This window comes from Tachysurus fulvidraco, chromosome 16 (genome assembly GCF_022655615.1).
Source record: "Tachysurus fulvidraco isolate hzauxx_2018 chromosome 16, HZAU_PFXX_2.0, whole genome shotgun sequence".
Taxonomy (NCBI): domain Eukaryota; kingdom Metazoa; phylum Chordata; class Actinopteri; order Siluriformes; family Bagridae; genus Tachysurus; species Tachysurus fulvidraco.
This window is the reverse complement of record NC_062533.1, coordinates 158,043-176,615: the sequence shown is the minus strand read 5'-3', so window position 1 is coordinate 176,615 and position 18,573 is coordinate 158,043. Positions and strand designations below refer to the sequence as shown.

The following is an 18,573-nucleotide window of genomic DNA, read 5'->3' as shown; positions in this document are numbered from 1 at the left end:
CCCTGCATCGCCCGCATGGAGAAAACCTGCCCTTCCATCCAAGCCATGTAGGACCACTTCGGCCATTGTGGGTAAGGCCTATGAGGCAGCGGGTCAAGCAGGTGAAGCGCTGCACACCATGGCGGTCTTGCAGGCCTACCAGGCTGATCTGCTAGCAGAGCTGGATGGCGGTGAAGGGCTGGGACCTCAGGCGGTGTCCGAGCTCCACCGCGCCACTGATCTCGCGCTCCGTGCCACGAAGCAGATGGCCCGCTCTATAGGCCGTACTATGGCTGCACTGGTTGCCGCGGAGAGGCACTTGTGGCTTAATTTGACAGGCATAAGGGAGAAGGATAAGTCCTTTCTCCTGGACGCCCCAGTTTCACCTCAGGGCTTGTTCGGTGACGCAGTTAGTACTGTCGTCGACAGGCATCAGGAGGTGAAACGCCAGTCAGCGGCGTTCAAGGAGTTTCTCCCTCGCCGCGGGGAGCAGCCTGGGCCATCATCTAGCCGCCCCCCCCCCCCTTCTAGCTCACTCAGGGCAGTAAGAAGAGCTAGTGTGGCGGCCCGAGCCCCCCCGTCTAAAACTAGGGAGGCCGGTTCACATGCCCGGACCCGGACCCGTCCGGTGAGAGAGGACCTTAGGTCTGTCCTCTCAGCCAAGCGGGCCATGAAGGAGTCCTGATGCCCGAGGGCAAGGGCTCCTGGGAGCGCCCTATTCAGAGACGCTCCCCCTACTGCCAGCCCCGCCGCCTTTGTCGTTTCGGGGGACAGTGGGGCCTGTGTCGGCTCCCCTTTCTTGTGCAGATCTTCCCGGGTTCGCGCCTGCCGGTGCGCTGTTTCAGGGCGCCCGGGAGGTCTGCACAAGTTTGACGCCACTGTCAGGCAGCCTGGCAGCGTGGAAACTTCTGCCAGGGGTGTCTCAGTGGGTCCTGAATACTGTGGAAAGAGGGTACAGGATCCAGTTTTCCTCACGTCCTCCGTGTTTCCAGGGTGTGTTGCCCACAAATGTGGGCGGGCACCAGGCGGCGTTCCTCCGGGAGGAACTCCTCTCACTTCTGGAGAAAGGGGCCATAGAGCATGTTCCCCTCCCAGAGCGGGACTCCGGCTTTTACAGCCGATATTTTGTTGTTCCCAAGAAGGACGGGGGGCTGCGTCCGATTCTGGACCTGCGGGCTCTGAACTGTACTCTGAAGACTTACAAGTTCAAGATGCTCACGCTCAAGATGATCGTGTCCCAGATCAGATCCGAGGACTGGTTTGTCACGATCGACCTCAAGGATGCTTATTTCCACATAAGCATTCTGCCGGAGCACAGGAAGTTCCTCAGGTTCGCTTTCGGGGGCGAAGCGTACCAGTATCGTGTCCTTCCTTTTGGCCTAGCCCTTTCACCACGCACGTTCACAAAGTGCATAGATGCTGCCCTGGCACCATTGCATCTCCAGGGCATCCGTTTACTGAACTACCTGGACGACTGGCTCATTCTTGCCCAGTCGGAGGCTATGGCAGCCAGGCATCGAGATGCTGTGCTTGCCCACATGAGGTCCTTAGGACTCAGGCTGAACCCAGGAAAGTGTGTGCTTTCTCCTTCTCAGAGAACCACCTTTCTGGGGGTGGTTTGGGACTCCACCACGATGCGGGCACATCTGTCTCCCACCCGGGTGGCCTCCATCTTGTCGGTGGTGAAAGCTATTCGGCTAGGCCGCAGCCTCTCTGTTGCCGAGGCACAGAGGGTGCTCGGACTCATGTCAGCAGCAGCCAACGTTGTTCCTTTGGGTCTGCTTCACATGAGGCCATTCCAGCTCTGGCTCAAGGGGGCGGGCTTTCATCCTCGCAGGCATCCCCTCAGGGTTATACGGGTTACGCGCCGTGGGCTTTGTACCCTCCTTATGTGGAAAAGACCCCGGTTCTTGGCCTTGGGTCCCATTCTAGGGGCGTGTCACCATCGCAGGACTCTTTCGACGGACGCCTCGCTTTCGGGCTGGGGCGCAGCCTTAGATGGCCGCCCGGCCCAGGGTCTATGGGAGAGCCCCTGTCTCTCATGGCACATAAATTGCCTGGAGATGAGGGCTGTGTTCCTAGCGTTGCAACACTTTCTCCCGCACCTGGAGGGCTGTCATGTCCTAGTGCGAACAGACAGCACCGCGGTGGTGTCCTATATCAACCATCAGGGCGGTCTGCGTTCACGCCCCCTGTTCAGGTTGGCGTGGCAGATTCTGCTCTGGGCAGAGACCAGGTATCTTTCGCTAAGAGCGGTTTTTATCCCAGGGCGTGTAAATCGGGAGGCAGACTTCCTGTCGAGGCAGGTGCTAAGGCCCGGGGAGTGGCGTCTTCACCCTCACGTGGTGAAGCGAATCTGGCAGATTTTCGGCCGGGTGGAAGTGGATTTGTTCGCCTCAGAAGAGTCGACCCACTGTCCGCTGTGGTTCTCCCTCTCTCACCCGGCCCCGTTGGGCCTGGATGCCCTGGTATGGACGTGGCCGAGGCTCCGTCTGTACGCCTTTCCCCCGGTAGCTCTGCTCCCGCAAGTCCTAGCCAGAGTGCGCCACGACCGGGTCAACCTTCTCCTAGTTGCCCCCCGTTGGCCCTCTTGGGTTTGGTTCACGGACCTAGTCTCCCTCCTTTACGGCACTCCATGGGAGGTTCCCGTCAGGAGGGATCTCCTCTCTCAGGCGCAGGGGGCAATTCATCACCCCCGCCCCGAGATGTGGAAGCTTTGGGTCTGGCCCCTGAGGGGGACCAGCTCCTAGATGCAGGCCTCTCAACTGAGGTGACAGAGACTCTGCTGAATGCTAGGGCTCCCTCCACTTGGAAACTGTATGCTCTGAAGTGGAGGCTTTTCCGCCTCTGGTGTGACGAGCACTCTCAGGATCCAGTTCACTGCCCGGTTGGTACAGTGCTGGAGTTCCTGCAGTCCTGCGGGGCCTGTCCCCTTCTACTCTAAAGGTGTACGTGGCCACAGTTGCCGCGAACCACGAACCTGTCCTTGGGGCCTCCTTGGGTAGGCACCCTTTGGTCTCTCGTTTTCTGCGTGGTGTCAGGCGGCTGAGGCCTTCCTCTAGGCCACGCCTTCCTTCCTGGGACCTCTCCGTGGTCCTGGAGGGGCTGTTGGAAGCCCCCTTTGAGCCCTTGGAGTCAGCCTCTGAGAAGTTTCCGACCCTGAAGTCTGCTCTGCTTCTTGCCTTGGCCTCTCTCAGGAGAGTCGGGGATTTGCAGGCTTTGTCGATCGCCCCCGCCTGCCTAGAGTTTGCCCCCGGTATGTCCAAGGCTATCCTGCACCCCAGGCCAGGATATGTCCCTAAGGTGCCCAGGATGGCGGGATGTCCAATCATCCTGCAAGCCTACTGTCCCCCGCCCCATGAGTCGGCGGAGCAGGAGAGGCTGCACTTGCTTTGCCCGGTAAGGGCCCTGAGGACTTACGTCCACCGCTCTAGCTCGTGGCGTAACTCCTCTGCCCTTTTTGTCTGTTTTGGGGGCCGGAATAGGGGTAATCCAGTTTCCAAACAGCGCCTGGCGCACTGGGTGGTGGAGGCCATTATTCAGGCCTATGAGGTGCGCGGTCATGCCTCACCTCTTGGCATCAGGGCCCACTCCACTAGGGGTATCGCCTCATCCAGTGCCTTGGCCAGGGGTGTCCCCATTGAAGATATTTGTGCTGCGGCAGGATGGTCCTCTCCGCACACCTTTATCAGATTCTATGACCTGGACTTGGACCCCACTCCAGGGTCCCAGGTACTGCGGGGCCTATGATGTGCTGTTCCCAGTCTGCTCGTGCTCTCTCACGGCCTCTGGCGCAGTCATTGACTGGTGCGTGGCGGCGTGGGTATTGGCATTCCCATAGCGTCAGCACTGACGCAGCGTCGAGTTCCCTCGAAAGGGAACGACACCAGGTTACGTATGTAACCCGGTTCCCTGAGAGGAAAACGAGACGCTGCGTTGCTGGCCACGCCCCAGGCATCCGTTCGCGCTTCCTTCAGACAAAGAGAGCTGGAGCAGCGTGACGTAGATGCCCTTATATGGACTTACTGGTGAGTAATTAACTCCGTCACGTGTCCTTTCCGAGCCATTAAATGGCGTGTGTGCACACAGAGCTTCAGACACAACTTCCTCAAACAAGCATTCCCATAGCGTCAGCACTGACGCAGCGTCTCGTTCCCCTCTCAGGGAACCGGCTTACATACGTAACCTGGTGTAGTTTTGTGATCTCAGAGAGCGTGAAGGATTGTAACGTGTTAGAAGACTAGTTAGATACATGGGAGCTAAACCATTAAGAGCCTTGTACGTATGTAGCAGCAGTTTGTAATCAGTTCTAAACTTAACAGGTAGCCAGTGTAGAGATGATAAAATTGGGGTTATATGGTCATACTTTCTTGTCCTAGTGAGGACTCTGGCAGCTGCATTTTGAACTAACTGTAACCTATTTATTAAAGATGCAGGACAACCACCTAGTAATGCATTACAATAGTCCAGTCTAGAGGTCATGAATGCATGAACTAGCTTCTCAGCATCAGATACAGACAGGATGTTTCTCAGCTTGGCAATATTTCTAAGGTGGAAGAAGGCTGTTTTGGTAGTATGGGCGATATGATTTTTAAAAGACAAGTTGCTGTCTAATATAACACCGAGGTCTTTCACTGTCGAGCTACTGGTAACAGTACATCCCTCTAAATGGAAGTTAAGTTGTGAGTGTTTCTGTGCACTGGTTTTTGGACCTATGAGTAGTATTTCTGTCTTATCGGAGTTTAACAATAGAAAGTTGCAGCTCATACAGTCTTTTATCTCTCTAAGGCATTGAGTTAATTTGGACACTGTGGCTATTTCATCTGGTTTTGATGAGATATATAACTGTGTGTCGTCAGCATAACAATGGAAACTAATCCCATGTCTTCTAATAATGTTCCCTAATGGAAGCATGTATATAGAGAAAAGCAGAGCTCCGAGAACTGATCCTTGAGGGACCCCATAATTAACTGGTAATAAACTGGAGGATTCACCACTTAGTTCTACAAAATGGTATCGATCAGACAGGTAGGATCTAAACCAGCTTAAAGCCTGTCCATGAATACTTGTGTAATTTTGTAAGCGATCTAGAAGAATGTTGTGGTCTATAGTGTCGAATGCAGCACTAAGGTCAAGTAGAACTAATAGTGACATACAGTCTTGGTCCGAAGCTAAGAACAAGTCGTTTGTAACTTTAACAAGTGCAGTTTCTGTGCTATGATAGGCCCTGAAACCTGACTGAAACTCTTCAAGGATGTTGCTCTCCTGTAAGAAGGAGCTCAGTTGAACAGACACAACCTTTTCAAGTATTTTAGACATAAACGGAAGGTTTGAAATAGGTCTGTAATTTGATAGTTCATTTGGATCCAAGTTAGGTTTTTTGATGAGTGGCCTAATAACTGCCAACTTAAAAGACTTCGGGATGTAACCTAAAGATAACGAGGAGTTAATGATATTAAGAAGAGGCTCACCAGCTTTATGTAACACTTCTTTCAGTAGTTTAGTTGGGATGGGGTCTAGTGAACATGTTGTTGATTTAGCTGTAGTAATAAGTTTATCTAACTCTTCCTGTCCTGTACTTGTAAAGCTGTGTAAAGCCTTAGGTGAAATTGTGTCACTGGTTGCTCTCATATGTTGGGCGTCACCTATTTTATTTTTGATACTTTCGATTTTATCAGTGAAGAATCTCATAAAGTCCTCACTATTGAACTGTGATGGAATAGTGTGGTCAGATTTCTGTTTTTTTGTTAAACTAGTCACTGTGCTAAATAAAAACCTGGGATTGTTCTGGTTATTTTCTATGAGTTTGCTCAGGTGCTCAGCCCTAGCAGCTTTTAGAGCCTGTCTATAGCTGGACATACTGTCCTTATACGCAATTCTAAACACCTCTAATTTAGTTTTTCTCCATTTCCGTTCGAGGTTACGGGTCTCCCTCTTGAGGGTGTGAGTATGACTATTATACCATGGTGCAAGTGTTTTATCTCCAACCTTCTGTAATCTGACTGGGGCAACAGTGTCTAATGTGCTAGTGAATATAGCGTCTATGCTGTTAGTCATTGCATCTAGGTCGTTTGAGTTTGAGGGTACAGTAAGAAGTCCAGACAGATCAGGCTGGTTATTTGTGAATCTGTCTTTGGTGGTCGGAATAATGGTTCTACCGAGTCGATAACGTGGTGAGACAAAGTAAGTCTGTTCTATAGGTAGTGAGTACATTATAAGGTAATGGTCTGTGGTCTGTGATGTCATCACTTTGAGGTATGATATCTATATCAGTGACATCTATTCTGTGTGATATTATTAAATCTAGTGTGTGATCACGACGATGAGTTGCACTAGTGATGTTTTGTTTGAGTCCAAGTGAGTTTAGTAAGTCCATAAATGTGAGTCCTAAAGCATCGTTTGTGTCGTCAAATTATTATTTCGCTTGTTTTGTGGGTGTGGCTACACGTGACGTCACGTGACATGACCAGAATACCCGTGGGGCAGTTCACCTCATTGTGCTGAGTGTTTTGATATGTCACATGTCCCTGTTGTGCAAATTTTTAATTTTCACGTGACGTCACGTGACGTGACCAGAATACCATGGGGCAGTTCCCCTTATTGTGCTGAGTGTTTTAATATGTCACATGTCCATGTTGTGCAAATTTTTGATTTCGCTTGTTTTGGGGCGGGGCTACACGTGACGTCATGTGGTGTCGAGTGACGTCACCAGAATACCCGGTGGGGTGCCAATACTTTTGGCAAAAAGTGGCCACTGAGGGTTTGGACATTTCATGTCACTACTGCAGTTATTATGGGATTCTACTTATTATACTGCATAGAACAGTACATGCAATTCTTAATGTTGGTTGTATTGTGCGTGAGAGCTTAGAGGAATTTTCGGAATTCCCCATTCAAGTCTATGGGATGTTCGATCGTCAACTTTAAAAAATAATTTTGTCTAAGAATAATAATAATAACTAGATTTGTAAAGTTCATCGCAACAAACTTTGATGTTGGCTTTGACGGTGCAAGAACTCGCAAAGGCCGGTGCATTTTGGAGGCAAGTGAACAGAAAGATTGTGAAAGCTACTGGACCGCTAGGGTGCCAATTCTTTTGGAGGTGAGCGGACATGAGAATGTTACGTGATCTGAATACCCGTAGGGCAGTTCCCCTCATTGTGCTGAGTGTTTTGATGTCACATGTCCATGTTGTGCAGATTTTTGATTTCGCTTATTTTGGGGGCGGGGCTACACGTGACGTCACGTGACGTGACCAGAATACCCGTGGGGCAGTTCCCCTCATTGTGCTGAGTGTTTTGATATGTCACATGTCCATGTTGTGCAAATTTTTAATTTTGTTTGTTTTTGGTGCGGGGCTACATGTGACATCACGTGACGTCACGTGACGTGACCATAATACCCGTGGGGCAGTTCCCCTCATTGTGCTGAGTGTTTTGATATGTCACATGTCCATGTTGTGCAAATTTTTAATTTTGCTTGTTTTTGGGGCGGGGCTACATGTGACATCACATGACGTCATGTGACGTGACCAGAATACCCGTGGGGCAGTTTCCCTCATTGTGCTGAGTGTTTCGATATGTCACATGTGCATGTTGTGAAAATTTTTGATTTCGCTTGTTTTGGGGGCTGGGCTACACGTGACGTCATGTGGTGTCGAGTGACGTCACCAGAATATCCGGTGGGGTGCCAATACTTTTGGCAAAAAGTGGCTACTGAGGGTTTGGACATTTCATGTCAATACTGCAGTCATTATGGGATTCTTCTTATTATTATACTGTGTGGATCACAGAGAGAGAAGCCGTGCCTGAGCTCTGCGCACGCTGTGTGTGTGAGAGCTTAGAGGAATTTTCGGAATTCCCCATTCAAGTCTATGGGATGTTCGATCGTCGACTACGGGAAAACCGAAAATTCCGTCGGAAGTCCGAAATAAAAACTTCGTCCGGAGTAAGGTCCTAAAGAATCTGTCCGAGTTCGGTGTAAATCGCTCGAAAACTTGCCTAGTTATAAACCTCAAAAGTTTATAATGGAAGTCTATGGGAAAAAAGGCCACTTTGAGCTTCCGGACCGGGAATGCCGGAATTCCGTTCGCTTAGAAAAGTAGAAGCAACAAACTTCAGACCAGGGTCTACAACATATCCGAATTTGGTGCATGTGGCTCGAACGCCCCATTTTTTTAAATACATTTTTGTCTAATAATAATAATAATAATAATAATAATAATAATAATAATAATAATAATAATAATAAGCTTATAACGGAAATCAGAATGTTGGCTTCTACAAAGCCAACATATTATTATTATTATTATTATTATTATTATTATTATTATTATTATTAAGCTTATAACGGAAATCAGAATGTTGGCTTCTACAAAGCCAACATATTATTATTATTATTATTATTAATAATAATAATAATAAGCTTATAACGGAAATCAGAATGTTGGCTTCTACAAAGCCAACATAATAATAAAAGAAAATAGACTTCACAAGCCTGTATGAGATCAGCAAAATCCCAGCTTTATTGCAGTCAAACAGAAAAATCTTCAAATATAATCTTTTCAGAAAATGTCTTCAGCAGATAGTCAGCAAAACCTAAACCTCCAGGCGTGGTACAGTTGAGTGCTCAAAAGTCTCAGTCAGGCTGTCTCTATTTATGCTCGGGTGCCTTTGGCCTGTCCCAATTCTCATTATTACCAGATTTCCGGCTGGTACCACCTACTTCCTTTTTCCTTTTAGGGTTTTCTGATTACCCAACATTTTTAACCTTATTTCTGAGTTTATATATAAAAAAGTTGCTACAACTTAAACCTGACACTTCCTGAAACCTGCACATTTCTCCCGGGACTTCAGTCAACGTCTGTGTGTGATTTTGGGCAACAAAGTCTCCGTGGATCATTTTTCTTCGGTTTTCAATATAAGGTAAGATATTTACTAGTTCTCTGCTATCTGCTTCTACTCTCATGCTAAAATGTATTCCTACAATTTTTTCTTTAGTAAATTAGTAATGATCTGTAGAGATCGTCGAGAGCACCAAATTTGTTGGTGATTATCTAGTGGACAACTTCACCTGGTTACTCAACACCAGCTCCATCACCAAAAGATCTCAGCCATCACAACAATGGACTCTTTTCTTTGTTGCGTTCAGGGAAATGCTTCCGCTCCCTGAAAGCAAACACAGAGAGGATGAGGAGAAGCTTCTTCCCGCAGGCCATTCGGATCTTAAACCAGGAAACACCCAGGATCTAACACTGGACCTCTCTCTCCATCCCCACTGTTCAATGCACCCCCCCTTTTTTGCATGGACACATTAATTCTGGACTGTCACTGTCACTTTAACTCTGGACTTGCACAGCACAGTGCCACTTTATACACTATTTACACACCATACTGCACCTGGACACTTTAAGGACAATCTTTAAAAACCATACACATTTATGTATATGTATATTTATGTATATGTATATATGTTATTTCTTCATATTCTCCACATTTCATATTTTTATATACTTTTCTTATATAGTTTATACTTTCTTATTATTTTATTCTCATTTTATTTTTTGCTTTTTTATACTTTTTTATATTCTTTATTCTTATACCAGACAGTTGCATAAAGGATTTCACTGTACGTATGTGTATGTGACAAATAAAATTTGATTTGATTTGAAGAAAGCCCAGCAGAGTCTTGAATAATCCTGAATATATTTAAAGACGGAGCATTGAGAGCATTGTGAGCATTGTGAGCAGCTGCATCATTGTCTGGTTTGGGAACTGCTCTTCTGTTGTGTTTTTTATTATTTCACATCGCTAAGTTGCTAGCCTGGTTTTTATACTGTTTGCCTGTTTTGTTTATTGACCCTGCCTTTGCTTTCTTGCATTGGATTGTGTGCTTAAATAATCTGCTTATGGGCTCATCATAATCTCCTGTATCCTGTATGTTTGACACTATTCCCCTTCAAAAATGTCCAAGACTTTAAACATACCATGGAACTGTGTAAAGACAGTGGGTTATTTTTGTGGACAGGAGTGGCATGTGTGAATGTGTGTATGTGTGGTTAAGTGCTGAAAAGCAAGAATTTCAATACAAGCTCTATTCATTCGCTGTTTTCATTGATATGGACTTCAAACCACTTTTGTTCATCTGATTGGATAAGCCAGTCTCCTGGGGCTCACTGCACTCGCCCTGCTCTGATGCTCTGTAGAGAAAACTCTACAGACTATTGTGGGTACAAACTCCAGGCAAAGTTGCTGTCAAAGATGTTGTACTGTATTGTACAGAGTTGAGGTTTAGTGGGAATAGTGTTAAAGTAGTCTGCAGATATAGATAAAGTTTTTATCATGCTTTACATACTGTATTACTATATCAACACATAATAATTGTACAAATTTAATAAAGAAATAAACAAATTTAATAAAGAAATTAAACTGGTGGTTCATGGTTTTTAGTGTTATTAAACAATTACAGTTTCAGAATAAAAACTCTGATGATCAGCTTAATAATTCTTATGTTTTTTGCTATGTCATCATTGTTATTGTTTTATTAGCAACTAATTTCACTTGATTTGGAGTCAGAAAATACTTAACGTTAAATATGAAGCCGTTCCACGTCATTCCTCAGGTTTTTCATGTTTCTGTCTTTTGTTCCTTTCATAACATTTGTGTTTATTGTCTTTGGTGTGGCCCTGATCCTCTGAAATTCTGCCTCTTCCTTGTACGTGACAGCATATTTTACCGTTTTTAATGTTTTTTTTTCTTTTAAAAAAAAAACAGCCAACCAAAAAAACAAAAGTCAGCTATTAAGTTTAGGTAATAAAGTTAGGGTTAGAGTTAGTTTAATTAAAAAAAAAAAGAAAAAGAAAAAATCTTCACTGGTGCACAGTTGCTGGTTAAAACACACCTGCTGTAAGGAAGCATTACATTTGTGGTAGTTATAATATTTTTGTCATGAAGAATTTGTTCTTGTTCATGTTTTTATGTGATGTAAAGTGTCTAGTATTCCAGAATAGACAGACTGGGTGTCTTTCTCTATCTCTCCCCATCGCTCTCTCTCTCTCACACACACACACTCTCACACACACTCTCTCACACACACACAGGACTATCTTCTTGTGTTTGCTGAGGAACTACAAAATGCGACAGAATTTGTATCTGCTTTTTGCAATATTGGCAATTGCTCTGCTTGGGTAAATTATTATTATTATTATTATTATTATTATTATTATTATTATTATTATTATTATTATTATGAAAAATAATAAATATTTTACAGGGTGCCTTATTTAATATAATTTTCTGATTTAGAATAAAAAAAACACCATCACTGTAAACATGTAAAATATTTATTTAAAAAAACCTGAATTAGAATGAATTAAATCAGGAAAAAATTAAAACATGTAAATGTTCCTGTTGATTTACAGTTTAAATGCAAGATCAGTTGTTGTTTTTTTGGTTGTTTGTTTGTTTTTTAATTAGTAAAGTCAAATTTAATGTACTGTATTGTATAGAGTTGAGGCTTATGGAGATTAGTGTTGAAATTATAATCATTGTATAATTGTGAATAATTAGATATTTGTTTGTTTGACATGTCAGTGTTGTAGTAGGACGATATCATTCATTTACAAAGAAGAAAATAAATCACTTTCATTATGTTTAATACACAGCAATATTAAACAATTTGTCAATCAGTAAAAATATTCTGTGTACAAAAATTATGTTTTGACAAATTAATAAGGAAATAAACTATTGATTACACTCAACAAAACCTGATGTGACCAAAATAGTTTTTAGTATTATTAACCAATTACAGTTTCAGAATAAAAACTCTGTTGATCAGCTTAATAATAATTATGGTTTTTGCTTTGGTCACATCACTGTTGTTTTATTAGCAACTAATTTCACTTGATTTAGAGTCAGAGAATAGTTCAAGTTAAATCCGAAGCAGTTCCACTTCATTCCTGAGGTTTTTCATGTTTCTGTCTTTTGTTCTGCTCAAAGTTTACATGGGCAAGTTTACCTTTGGTGTTGCCCTGAACACTGAACTTCTCTTTCTTGTGCGTGGCAGTTTGTATATTTTTACCTGTATTTAATGTTTAAAAAAGAAAAAAAAAGATGATAAACACAAATTTCAAGAGTTTGTGGTAAGCTATTCATTTTACTTGTGTGCTGTATTAGTAAAACTAAAAAAAGCTTGGGAATGTGAGATAGAAGAGAGATTTGAATAGGAATGTTGGGCAAACGGATTGGACAGAATACACACTAGTACAATTGACACTCGTCCAAGCTTCATAGAATTTAAAATACTTCACAGAATAAAATTTTCTGACACCTGGCTCAGAAAATAGGGATGTCTTCCTGGATAAAATATAGACACAAATGAAAGATAGTTAAAAGTACGATTTATTAAAAATAACAACACAATACAAACAAAACCGGGAATCACTGAGAAAAAGTGTTGAATTGGAGGATCATAAAGCAGCAAGTATTAGGCTCAAATGGAAAAGTTTAAAAGAGCAACACTGCACCGTACACGACAGTAAACACACCACTACTAGTGTAATAATAGTCGGGCAACCACACAGGCCAGTCTTGCTTGATGCTGGTGATCAGTCACTGAAGCACGGATCATGGAGCAAGCTGTCCCATAAATTCTTCATCCCAAGAGGATTTAAGATGTAAACGCCTGAGATTGTCGTACAAAACACAAGACCAGAAAACCTGCTGCAACGTCACTTAGCCACAGATAAAAAATTGCTATCATGTGAGTTAAAACATGTTAACATTAAGAATGTTGTCTAGTGATATATGCTAGTCAAAATAATTCAACGGCACACAACATACGGAAATGACTGTCGCTAAGAAGTACATTGTGGGCATGAGGTACTGCTAGAGGGGCGCTCCCCTATAAAGTCACAGATAAATTTTTATAACTTCAGCACAGGAGCCCAATTAGAAACCCTGCCCCATCAGTTCTCTAGAGGGACAATACTGCTACATAAGGAAGAGGTGTGCTGAGGTAAACATAAACAAAATACACACGAGACAATAGACAACTGCCAGAGCGCCCACTAAAGTTCTGACAGGTTAAAAGTCCAGGCATGATCCTGACACCTGGCTATCTGAAATATACAGTATTCTGCTATAGAGAACTAATGTTGTAGATGTCGAGCGTCAGTGTAATTTAAGTCATATGTTTGTTTGTTTTCATGTCCTAAGATATGTTAATTAATTTACAATGATGTCTATGTATGATGTAATGTTCGTGTGCAGTGTGTAGTATGTAATGAGTAACATGTAGTATGTACATTCATGGCATGTTCAGGGGACCAGCAGTGGCAGCTTGGTGGACCTGGGATTAGAAATCTTGACCTCCTGATCAGTTGTCCAACACCTTAACCACTGGACTACCACATTATGTGTGTAGTGTGTAATGTGCCGTGTATAGTGTAGAATTTGCTTTCTGTTCTAAACTGTGATCTAAACTATGATACAAAGCAAAATGAAATTTACAACATTCTACCCAATGGAGTCTTTCCTTTAAACGGTTTTCCAACAGATTAATTTTCCTGAGATTAGAATTCATGTACTATATTTTAATATTTTCTATATAATTTGTTAACATGTTTTATGTTTATTTGTATAATTGTATTGTATAATTTTCCTTCCAGGTTTTTTTACCTTGGTTACACTTTCTCCTGGCTCAGGTGAGCAACTAAAGATACCTAGGTTTAGGGTTTGGGGTTAGAGTTAATGTAATCTGTGTGCAGGTTCTGATCTCATGCACTGATTTGATCGTATTGTGCTCAACAAAATATGATTCTGATGTTGTGTTTTCAGTAGAGATGTGAATGATGTGCTGGAGTTCACCCCAAGTGTGTGAGTACACAATTTACATATTTACACTAAATAAAGTAATTTAAATAAAAATCATCAGTAAAATCATTTACAGTAACAACTGAGCAAAATGCTTATGAGTATTGTAATGTGTAATAAAAAGGGAACAGCACTAGCTCCATTTCTCTTTAAACCCTACACTTTAGCAGACAGACCATAATGTAGTGCATCAGGAAGATTCAGAGCAAAGTGATCCATCTGCAGATTAGATTCAACAACTTTGCCTGAGAAGAATTTCCTGAAACTTTCTGAAAAATACAAGTTTCTGAATATGTGTGATGTTTAGCACAGAAAGTCCCCAATAGTCCTCAGGAAATGACCAGCTCTGGAGAAGGGACAATCAGAATTTAAAATCCAAGCCTCTGGTTTCTGAATTTCTTACTATATTGGTATATGATGCTGGAACAAAGCTCTCTGCCACTGCTTAGAAGAGGATGGGATATGCAAATAGATGTAGAAGTATGAGCGTGACATTGAATGTGAACATTGAGGTCAGTGTTAAAGTGGACAGTTACAGTATATGTGTCAGGACTCAGCCCAGACTTTGGCCACGTGCATCTGTTTAAGTTCCTCGTCACGTGTCTGCCCCGCCTTAGTCTGCTCCTCCCTGTCTACACACCTGTTTCCCATTGTGATTACCCTGTGTATTTAACTGTGCCACGTTGCCTTGTGCAGCGCGGAATCTACTGTTGTCTTTGTCCTGTCTCTAGTCCGTGTGTTGTTTCATGTCCTTTTGTTATTAAACCCTGTTGATTTGGGTCCGCTTCCTTACCCCGCATCATGATAATATGGATGTGAACATGGTGATTGTTGCATGAGGACATCTGTATACTGTATGTGATGAAGGTCCTCATCCAGTCTCAGAATCTTTGTTACATTACTTTAGTCTAATTTTGTTTATTATTCAATGAATACAATTCATGTTCATATAAACATCCACACATATAAATGTGCATAACATAAACAGGAATTCTATGATTTACCATCATCCAGGGAAAACAAACAAGATGATAACATGGAACTACTCTTTCCTAAAGGGTAAGAACACACACACACACACACACACACACACACACACACACACACACACACACACACACACACACACACACACACACACAAACACACTTAATGCTTCATTTTACTTTATTTTTCCTCCTTTAGAATTAAATACAAGCAGCCAGGTGTGAGTAACAGGTAAGTAATGTCATGTTCACCAAACCATTCCTGAACATACATTTCAAAAAGGGTGGACCACAAATAGAAAGTGCTGTAATTCCTACACCATTCAGAGTCTGTATGTACAGTTTTGATTCACTTGGTGTATATTCCCTGTAGTTCTAATTGAAAGCATTATCAGGTCATTTTTATTTCATTTCAACTCTGAATACTCTCTCAGAAGTCTACAGAAACAATAGATGTTGTTATAGATGATCTGTCAATGTAGATCATCTATATAGAATGTCAAAATATATATGTACCTGACTTGTATATAAAAAACTAAAGTGTGTGTGTCTGTGTCTGTGTTGTCAGTCGGTCAGATGTTACCACAGTGACCCCATGGTTAGCTCCAATCGTGTGGGAAGGAACGTTTGATCTGTCTGTGATTGACGCCATTTATTTACAAAAGAATATCACCGTGGCAACCACAGTCTTTGCACTGGGGAAGTACGTCATTAAATATCACACACAATGCATTGTGGTTAACAATATGACTCACTCTGATGCTAAAGTTGTAATTGCTTTACTTGAAATTGTGTTTATTATTTTATTCACTGTAACATTTTTCATTGTGCCTTTTAGACTAATCACAAGTGTGTGTGTATGTGTGTGTGTGAGAGAGAGAGAGAGAGAGAGAGAGAGAGAGAGAGAGAGAGAGAAAGAGAGAGAGAGAGAGAGAGAGAGAGAGAATACCATGAGAGAGTGTACCTTTACCTCTAGAGGCTGCTCTCACCACACAGGCTGACTACAATAATCAAACCATTTCAATGTTCCACAGACTTCATTTCCGACTAAACACAGTGGATGTCTGTTATATTGGACATGTAGGACTTTTAGACCCTGTTAACTGGATCCTGAAACTCAAACCCTGATACTTAGACCATAACTTCACCATGTGACTCGACTGGGAGTCGTGAACACTAATGATGAATGTACCATGAAGTTTTATTTTTTCAGTAGTCAGTAGTTTAGGAATGTTACTAGGTGTGAAAATAAGGGGCCAAGCTAAAACGAATGGCCCTTATCTAGGAGCGGAGGCTGATACACACTGTGGATCAGTGCACTTCATCCATGTGGATTAGAACCCAGCCCTTTCTGATACAACTGTAAACTAAAAGATACACAACCAAGAAACAAAACTACTTTAAAGATCTCAAAGAATGTTTCAAACAGGATACTGAAATGTTTTCCGTTTCCTGCACTAGTCATGTATTGAGCTAATTTCATACATATTATGTCCTACAGGTATGTCCGTTTCCTGAAGGATTTTCTAGAGTCGGCAGAGCAGCACTTCATGGTTGGTTACCAAGTTCATTATTACCTCTTTACAGATCGCCCGGATGAGGTTCCTATGATAACGCTGCGATCGGGGCGTCAGTTGACCAAGATAAAAACACTAAGCTCAGACCGCTGGCAGGAAATTACACTGCGTAGGATGGAGATGATTGAAAAGCTCATTGAGGAACGGCTTGTCATTGAGGCTGACTACATCTTCAGCCTTGATGTTGACACTAAATTCTATGGCCACTGGGGAGCAGAGACTTTGGCTGATATAGTTGCTGTTCTGCACCCTGGGTATTTTGGAACTCCACGGACAGCATTCCCATATGAGAGACGTCCTGAATCTGTGGCCTTCATCCCACCAGAGGAGGGAGACTACTACTACGGAGGAGCCGTGATCGGAGGACGCATTGGAAATGTACTCAAGCTCACAAAAACGTGCCGCACACAGCTGGATGTTGACCAAGCAAATAAGATTGAAGCGGCATGGCAGGAGGAGTCTCACCTGAACAAGTACTTCCTGTACAACAAACCCAGCAAAGTGCTCTCACCTGAGTACCTGTGGCAGGACTTCAAAGAGAAAACCAGCAACATGAAAGTGATACGCTTCTCACAGGTGATCAAGAACTACGCTGAGGTTCGTCCCAATCCATAATGTGCACCACAAGCTCAACCAGGTCATCACACAATGAAACAAACTTCTCATCTTGTGGGTTTCTTCCCTCTTATATTGTAGGTATCTAATATTATGGGATTCCTGTAGAACATAAAGGAACAAAACTGATAAACGTCTACACATTAAATTAATCACTGCTTTGTTTATGTGCATTCAGTGTAGCCTATTTTACAGAGTGTAGTTTAACCAAAGACGACAAGTCTTAATAATGAACATCATGAGAGAGAAAATGGAACAGAAGCCTTTAACTTCCCACACAGCATATTGTTTATTAATGCATTAGGCAAAAATAAAATTCCTAAAATATTTGGTAAATGTATGATGTCTCAATCCAATTCAAATACTACACCATGGTTGTTAAAAAAGGACTTTATTAAAATGCTTCACATTTAATCTTTGACAGTTTTAAAGCAATTTTGTGTTAATAATTAAAAACTGTAGTAATTCCTTTAATCCTGTACTTTAAGCATATTCTCTCTCTCTCTCTCTCTCTCTCTCTCTCTCTTTCTCTCTCTCTCTCTCTCTTGCGCACACACACCATGGTGGTGTAGGATTTGGGGGATTATTTTGTGAAAAATAGTTATTTAATCATGGATTTAATCAAGGATTTAATTTAACTCAGTGTGATTATTCATAAATATCTCTGTCCTTTGTACACTAATATTTTTGTCATGAAGAATTTGTTCTTGTTCATGTTTTTCTTTTATTATAGTCTTGTGCATTATCTATATGGTCTTTAGTTTGTCGACTGTTTTAATGACTACAGGAAGACCTGGTTGACTCTGTGTGTGCAATAAACATAATCTCTTTTACAAACAAATGAGTTGCTTGGTGTTGTTTTAACATAGTCTTCATGTAGTCTTCAGTACCAGTTTATCATTGCCTTTTGCCAATAAACTCAGTTTTGAAATAGAGCTAAATCAAGGGTTATGTACATTGTATAGAACAAAAAGTGATGTAAAATGTCTGGTATGGACAGACTGGTTGTAGAAAGCAATGTGGTTCTGCATTGAATAAATGCACTGACCGTAAAGACTTTGGGGTATTCATGCGGGCCATGTGTTCAGGCAGTGGCAGGCTTTCCTCACACATAGGAAGGAGAAGTATGAGAGTGATGAGACGATTGCTAAAGCTGGCAAAGGAATGTGTTGATCTTGAACAACAGGTATCTCTGCTCAAAAAAACTTGTGATCAGCTCAGGTAACACTCCCCAGACCAAGAGTGTGGTTATTAGAAAAACAGAACTGCTTTTGGTTAAAGTGAAGAAGCTGTATACATCTCTTAAATGCCTTAACAGTCAATCTCAGATTTGTTATGCTCTCATGATGGTACAGATAGTGTTGGGTTAACCTCAATGGTAACCTCAAAGTATGGATGACCTTCATGACCTCCATTTTGTATGTGTAAAATTTTAGACTGTCTACAGGGCTAAAATGAGTGGCTGGATCAATCCCCAAAACAATTGGTTAGAAATAACCCAAGCATGCATTTTAAACTGTTCCACAGGTACATTTTATGGACAAA

At 42.5% G+C, this 18,573-nt stretch overlaps 1 protein-coding gene across 4 annotated transcripts; it reads left to right on the top strand.

Annotated features, from left to right (window-relative positions):
* Positions 1-11,046: 11,046 nt before the first annotated feature.
* On the top strand, positions 11,047-17,807 carry LOC113642193 (globoside alpha-1,3-N-acetylgalactosaminyltransferase 1-like). Of its 4 annotated transcripts, none has more exons than XM_027145546.2 (7): positions 11,047-11,164; positions 13,646-13,681; positions 13,815-13,853; positions 14,865-14,909; positions 15,036-15,068; positions 15,405-15,539; positions 16,338-17,807. In XM_027145546.2, exons 1-7 carry the CDS (start codon positions 11,112-11,114, stop codon positions 17,026-17,028), a joined length of 1,032 nt encoding a protein of 343 aa, XP_027001347.2. In that variant the 5' UTR covers positions 11,047-11,111; the 3' UTR covers positions 17,029-17,807. The 4 variants fall into 4 exon arrangements, with proteins under 4 accessions (XP_027001347.2, XP_027001348.2, XP_047657422.1 ...); XM_027145547.2 differs by having other exon boundaries at positions 13,818-13,853; positions 16,338-17,806; XM_047801466.1 differs by lacking the exons at positions 11,047-11,164; positions 13,646-13,681; positions 13,815-13,853 and adding an exon at positions 14,571-14,704 and having other exon boundaries at positions 16,338-17,806.
* Positions 17,808-18,573: the final 766 nt, after the last annotated feature.

Coding starts and splice junctions, on each gene's coding strand:
- LOC113642193 (XM_027145546.2), top strand. CDS start 11,112: ATGCGACAGAATTTGTATCTGCTTTTTGCAATATTGGCAATTGCTCTG. Junction 13,854..14,864: donor CTGGAGTTCACCCCAAGTGT/GTGAGTACACAA, acceptor ACCATCATCCAG/GGAAAACAAACAAGATGATA. Junction 15,069..15,404: donor CAGCCAGGTGTGAGTAACAG/GTAAGTAATGTC, acceptor CTGTGTTGTCAG/TCGGTCAGATGTTACCACAG.